Source organism: Sprattus sprattus (genome assembly GCF_963457725.1).
Source record: "Sprattus sprattus genome assembly, chromosome: 15".
Taxonomy (NCBI): domain Eukaryota; kingdom Metazoa; phylum Chordata; class Actinopteri; order Clupeiformes; family Clupeidae; genus Sprattus; species Sprattus sprattus.
In genome coordinates, this window is record NC_137913.1 from 1,747,221 (window position 1) to 1,754,720 (window position 7,500).

The window sequence follows — 7,500 nt, forward strand, 5'->3', positions numbered from 1 at the left end:
CATTTAAGTGATATATGTACACATGTGTACATTTAACTTATATATGTACACGTGTACATTTAACTTATATATGTCCATGTGTACATTTAAGTGATATATGTACACATGTGTACATTTAACTTATATATGTACACGTGTACATTTAACTTATATATGTCCATGTGTACATTTAACTGATATATGTACACATGTGTACATTTAACTGATATATGTCCATGTGTACATTTAACTGATATATGTCCATGTGTACATTTAACTTATATATGTCCATGTGTGTACATTTAACTGATATATGTCCATGTGTACATTTAACTTATATATGTCCATGTGTGTACATTTAACTGATATACTGTATGTTTACATGTGACACCTGAGGAGGTTGAGGTCCTTCAATGTCTGCAACAAACTCCTGCGCTTGTTTTACCAGTCTGTTGTTGCCAGTGTCCTTTTCTATGCTGTGGTGTGGTGTGCTGGGGAGGCAGCATAAAGAAGAGGGGATGCAGGGCGACTTGACAGGCTGGTGAGAAAGGCAGGAGCTGTTGTTGGCACCGAACTGGATTGTCTTACAACAGTGGCGGAGAGAAGGACACTGAGTAGGTTGCTAATTATCTTGGATAATGACCACCAACCACTACAAAGTTCCCCTTAACAGACAGAAGAGCATATTCAGTGGCGGACTCCTGTAGCTGTCATGCCCATCGGACAGGCTGAGGAAGTCCTTTGTCCCCCGCTACACAGAAGGGGAGGGGGAGGGAGATGGACTTCTCTGCATGAGTCTACCTCAGTCTGCCCTCCCCTTCTCTTCTCTTCATATCTCATTATATTCCATCCCACTGTCCATCCCTTTACTGGCTATACTAGCCCCTTGCACAGACTTAACTACTTATATCTCTTTGCACTATCCACACACACACACACACACACACACAAGAACTTTGCACTATCCACACACACACACACACACACAAGCACAAGAACTTTGCACTATCCACACACCATTATTACATTTAACTGCCATATGTCCGGATGCAGGGGCGGAGATCCAATTTCGTTGTAGGGGGGGGACAATACACAGTAGCATTTCAGAGAGTAAATCCAGGGAGGGGGGGGGACACAGGAAAATTGCAGATGACCCCTCCCCCTCCCCCTCCCCCCCGCGATGAAGTTTTGCCATGCATCTTTTTCACATGCAGGGACGTAAAAACTTGTTTTTAAAGGATAGGATTGTATTTACAATGACCCCCCTGGGATCTCCGCCTATGTCCACATGTGTACATTTAGGCCTAACTAAAAGGGCTGTTAATTATACCAACCATAGATAAAGGGATGAACCTAAGTGAGAAAAGAAAACTGTCATTTTTACCAAGACAAATTTGGAATGAACCACTTGGTACATTTGGTGTGTGTGTGTGTGAGAGTGAGTATGTGTGTGTGTGTATGTATGTGTCTGTGTCTACTTGTCTTAGATACAAGTTGCAGGGGCTCAAAGGAAAACACACACACACACTGACACATGTATATACACACAAACAAATTTCCAGGGAGTAGGGAGCAGACTCTTTGAAACTTCAAACGTTTTGATCACTAAGAATTAACTAGGTTACCTTTTATGTATAATTTAATTAATTACATTCCTGAATTGAATGCAGTCTTATCGATGGAGCAGCATTCTTTACGAAGTCTTTCTACAGAAGCCTTTTGGGTTCCTTCTTTCTATATTTTTCTGTTTTTTCTTTTTGAAAATTGTATCTATTTTAATATAGGCCTACTGTGATTTATTCGTAATTTGTCATCTTGTCTCGTTTTCTTCCTTGTAGCGGTAGCCCATCGCGTATCTGTAAGGCTAAACAACACTCTACCGAACCTGATATAAGTCACCAGAACCGGCAACACCACAGAGCGCTGTCTTTCACTATCACAATTTACACACACACATACACGCACACACACACTAACACAGAGAGAGACGTGTTTCACTGTCACAACTTCAGAGAGGGAGATGTAGGCTAATCTTTAGGCCGTGGTATGATTCACGCGCATAAAACGGTTGAAGAGTGATTAAATCACAGGCTGATGACATCAGGGCTTCAGCTCTTTTGTAAATAGCATATAGCCTACACACCACACACACACCATCTCCCTCTCAGGTCCCGGGGCATACACTCGCGTGCACTTTGGCTGACACGCGAAGTTCCCGTCTCTCCTTGGCTCTCGCCGCGTGGGTGGAGTTTGCACTTAACGGACCGAACTTTATAGCGCTGGTGAGATGTTTTAGTAGCCAACCTGCCACACTTTACCTGCTCGCCACAGGTAACGAAATCAGGTGCTTGCCACGGCAGTGTGTGTGTGTGTGTATGTGTGTGTGTGTGTGTGGGAGAGGAGAGGGCGGTCTCTCTCCTCACCAGCTTCTGCGAAGTCGATCGGAGGTGGCGAGGGGCGGAGGCTGTCAACTCAACTCACATGAGGTGTTTCCAGCGTTCGAAGGTGATGTCGTAAAGCAGTGTCGCAAACCAGGTAATGGGGGGGGGGGGGACGGAGAAAGTAGACCAGGGGAGGCAGGGGGGTTATTGAGAGAAAGGAGTCGAGATCAGAGTCGCCGCCATGCAGCCAGTGAATCACACTCGGCTCAGGCAGCATGGCGGAGGAGCATGAGCCCGGGTGCAAGCTGCACGAGCAGGCGAAACCGCGGCGGAACAGCGGTAAGGAACCTAGAACCACGCGAACATATCCCGCAGTTCACCAACTGGCCTGCCTGGGCGCTAGTTTGTTTTTGTAGGTTCCTGTTAAGACAACTTTGGGGCTTGTTTGTGTAGTGGCTGCGACGTCTGTAGGGTATAGCCTACTTCAGAGTGAATTTCAGTGTGCGGTCCCGTTATACGGCTGTAACTACCTGCTCTTACACTCCGCCAATAGGGGCGCCCGTGCAGCTTTTCCCTTATTACCGTTATCTGAAAGAGGTGCTTGAAACAGGGCAGTCGCTTTTGTTTCTCTTCGTCGATGTTGCCATCTGTTAAGACTCCACATTACTCCGTTCCCTTCAACAACAGAATATTTGCGTCGCGCATCTGGCGTCTGATCTCTCTTGACAAACTTACAGAAAACAAACTTGCAGACAAACGTACAGGAAACAAGACTGTGTGATGTTATAACATCTCACCGTCATTTCCCGAATGCTTTGTGGTGTAGGTAATGTCTGTTTCACACACAAACAAACACACACACAGAAACGATTGATTTAATGCATCATCTCAAGCTCATCCTAATGTAAGGTGTTTTCTCCATCCGTGAGTTTGGCTGTGAAATACGTACAAGTTCGTTTGTAAAGGTGAATCTTAAGCTACTTTCAGTGACTGCTTCCCTACTGATAGTGACACACTAAGCTGCTGGTCCAGGTTGAGGTTGGCGGGCCCAGACTAGCGAACGAGTTGTCCTTTTTAGGTATCGTCTCGTTTCTCGTGCTTCCTTGGTGAGTAAACTGCATCTTAGAACCGGTGCCTGGCGAGCTTGCATGTGTGGGTTGCTATTGTTAAATAGCCTAGGTGTGGGCACGTGAAGGGGGAAGGCCTTTATTGTGAGTCTTGCTTCCTTTGCAACAAGGAAACACGTCTGAATCGAGTGTTGGTCTATCAACAGGACTACGTGAATCCGCTGTAAATACAGTAGTAAAATCTGACCAGGTCCGTTAGGTAACCAGTGGGCTATACTGGTCATAGTGGGCTATAACCCACTGGGGTGGCATAGTGACACATTACAGCCCACCTATAATGTAAGAAACTCAGACCCTCTCTCATAACCACAAGCGCTTGAAAAACATACAGTTAATTAAACGACAGCTAACGTCAGTTTGGGGTTCTTGGCTGTGGCATTTCTGTAGGCTAGCCGAAGATTTGTAAGTAAAATAAGTAGGCTATAAGTAAAATACTTTGGCCTATTACATAGCAATATAACAACAACAACAATAATAGGCCTACTACTACTACTACTACTGATAATAATAATACTGCTACAACTAATCATAATAATAATAATAGGATTGAATCAACGACTCGGTGATTTATTATATATGCTCAATGAGGCTTATTTGTGAACGGTATGAATACATCAGTTGCTGTCCATGTCGCCTGTGTAGCAGCCTACCGAGTCTACCTGTTGTCAAACTTTCTGAAGAACTGTTCGGAGCCAGAAATCACTTTCTTTCCATAACTCATAGTGTGTAACCCGCCCCGGTGTCGCCTTACGTGAGCATCGACTACGGAAAGGATCTACCTTTTCCTGCACGCTCTGACGCCGTGCGTCGAAACGCCCAATCGCGAGCGCACGGCAGCCGTCAGTGTTTACCTGATCAGGAGAGCGAGAGAGCGACAGGAAAGGAAGCAAATGTCCTCTTTCTCAAAGAATCGCCGTGGCTATATCGCTGGACTACCTCTCCGTGGGACTGAGAACGCGAGGCAGAGACCGCGAGGAGCGGCGCGGGAAGCACGAGGACGCCTAAGCCCATGGCCACTTGTGCAGGTAGAGAGAACGAGAAAGGAGAGAAAATATGGTGCCCCGTTACACGCATGCGAGCGCTGGCTCGGTATTCAGCAAGAGACCGTTATTCGCCGTGATTTGTGCTGCCTCTCATCTCGCTAGTCCGCCTATCCCAGACTACACCTCGTTGTGTTTGTGAGTGAGTGTGTGTGTGTGTGTGTGTGTGTTTGAGATGTGTATGCGCGTGCGTCTATGTAGATTTCTCTTTTGTCTCCTCGTGTGATTGTTACACCGGAGCAATTCCCCGTTTGCGATTTAAAGAAAAAATACCGTTGAAGACTGAGAGGTCTGCTGACGGGAGCGCGCATAAGGTGGTTGCGAGAGAACGGTAACCTACTTTACCGTTACAGATGACTCGTGCTGTTTCAGCGGACAGTCTTACGTTATGATTCCCGTCAGCTGGTTAGTTTATGTAATTTCCCCGTGCCTCGCGAGCGGCCCTCTCTGGCGCCTGAGCCCGCCTCTGCGCTGCGGAAGGGCGGGGCAGACGCTCGCGCTGTGCCGAAACGGGGGCCAGGTATTCTAGGTGATGCAACACCTCCAAAAGGTGTTCTATGTTCTAAAGGTGTTCTAGTTGATATGTTTCCGGTAGATAATAATCGTCAGACAAATGATCATCCCCGACAGATACACGAAGGACTTGGTCTAGCTTGAAACATTTGAGCCAGCCTGCTGAATTTAGGAGCGTTTGGGTTAGCAGCGATGACGGAAGCCTGTTTGCAAATAGGAACATAACGGTGCGCGTCAGAGACAGATCGGGTGATGAACACACACACACACACACACACACACACACACACACACACACACACACACACACACAAAGTACAGACACAGTGGGTTTCAGAAATTGTTGTATTTCTATTTGTAGACCTATATTATGTTCAGTTATTATTATTTATATTATTATGTATTATTAAATAAATAAAGAAATGCCAATGGATGATTACTTCACTGACCTACAATTACAGAAGGAGTTTTAGTTTATGAGATCAGGGGGGTATTCCTCGTACGTGGTTTAGTGACAAACCTGGATTGGGGGGGGGGGGGGGGGGACTGTGAGGTGTGTGTGTGTGGCCTACAATCCTTGTCAAATGCTCTTTGTTTTTGCTTAGCTAGCAACAGTACTGTCAGTACAACAGTTGTTTTCTAAATATATCATGTGGTATATGTTAGAGCGGCTCTCCAGTGACACCTCTTTGATGGAGAGAGAGAGATAGGGAGAGATAGAAAGAGAAATAGAGAGAGATAGATAGATAGGCTCTCTTAGTAGCCTATGAGTCTCTCTCTCTACTAATTTCTTCTACTCCTTCTGACTTTCTAGAACCCCCCCATCTCTTTCCCCTCCTCCCTTTGTCTCTTATTTAAATCTCTCCCTCCCTCTCTCTTTTCTCTCCTTCTCTCTCTTCTCACCCTCTCTCTTTCCTTCTCTCTCATCTCTTCTCTCCTTCTCTCTCTTCTGTTCTCTCCCTCTCTCTCTTTTCTCTCTCTTCTCACCCTCTCTCATCTCTTCTCTCTCTTCTCACCCTCTCTCATCTCTTCTCTCTCTCTCTCTCTTCCTCTCTCTCCTTCTCTCTCATCTCTTCTCTCTCTTTCTCTTCCTCTCTCTCTCCTTCTCTATCATCTCTTCTCTCCCTCTCTCTGTCTTTCCCTCTCTCCTCTTCTCATCAAGCTTAAAATAATGGTCGAGAGCATCAGTTAAGACATACAATCTTCTGTTTGCCCTGACATTATTCGTGTAACATATAAACAACAAAGTCGATGTAGACGTATAAAAAGTTGTGTAGACAAGTTAATTCACATAAAATATTTCCCAGTAACAGACTCCCGAGACTCCGCCATCTTTTGGGATTTTGTTTTTGTATTACTCCCGCCCCTCTGAACAACATAGCCTTCCAAATCACACACACGCCAAACTGATTGGCTCTCGGGTGGTTCTCATTTGTGGTCCATAGGTGGGCAGGATTCTTCCTCATGACGCCCACACAGGTGGGCAGGATTCTTCCTCATGCCACTCTATCAATCCCAATGAGAGCGACACGAATACCGCTGGTCATATGATGTGTGTGTGTGTGTGTGTGTGTGTGTGGACCCCTGGTCATAAGCTGTGTGTGTGTGTGTGTGTGTTTGTGTGTGTGTGTGTGTGTGTGAACGCCTGGTCATATGCTGTGTGTTGACGTACGTTCAGTGTTTTCCTCACAGGCGACTGCATAGATACCAGGGCAGATTCACAGGCGACCCCATAGATACCAGAGCAGATTCCTCGGTGCTCCCTCCCAGACTACCGGGGACGTCCTCCTTTAACTCTTTCAGCTGATTGGGTTCTTTCAGTACCGAACACCAAGATGCGTTCACCAACCGTGTCTTTATATCATGAACAGATAACTACATTGTCGTAAAAGGTGTGATAAAGAATGTAAGAACGTGCTGTTATCTTCCATTAGACTAGCGACGATAGAACCCCTTCCTGTATTTTTCTCTGAGCCCACAGCATGATTGGTTAGTGTAGTGTGGAAGTGTCCTGATTTGATAACCCCGCCCAGGAGAGTCCTAGAGACACTGTCCCCCTCAGAGTATCTGTTTTCCTGTGTGTGAGGGCGTGTGTGTGTGTGTGTGTGTGTGTGTGTGAGTGTGTGTGTGTGTGTGTGTGTTTGTGTGGGTGTGTGTGTTTTCCTGTAGGCGGTCGGATCATAGAGGAGTTACATTAGCGTTAGCTTTAGCGTTTTCAAACAGACTTTCACTGTCAGTGGCGTAGGGTAGAGGTCTGCTGTGTGTGGAAAGGGTTAGCGTTAGCCAGGCGTAGGGTAGAGGTCTGCTGTGTGTGGAAAGGGTAAGGGTTAGCGTTAGCCAGGCGTAGGGTAGAGGTCTGCTGTGTGTGGAAAGGGTTAGCGTTAGCCAGGCGTAGGGTAGAGGTCTGCTGTGTGTGGAAAGGGTTAGCGTTAGCCAGGCGTAGGGTAGAGGTCTGCTGTG

The 7,500-nt window shown here is 46.3% G+C and overlaps 1 protein-coding gene across 1 annotated transcript in view; it reads left to right on the top strand.

Moving 5' to 3' along the window:
* Positions 1-2,601: 2,601 nt before the first annotated feature.
* Positions 2,602-7,500, top strand: part of zeb1a (zinc finger E-box binding homeobox 1a) — a gene marked incomplete at its 3' end in the record, with an annotated part of 25,140 nt that continues 20,241 nt past the window's right edge. Inside the window, exon 1 of the mRNA XM_080851897.1 lies at positions 2,602-2,699. Within this exon, the coding sequence (XP_080708023.1) occupies positions 2,636-2,699 (64 nt within the window). The 5' untranslated portion in view covers positions 2,602-2,635. The remainder of the gene's footprint in view (positions 2,700-7,500) is intronic.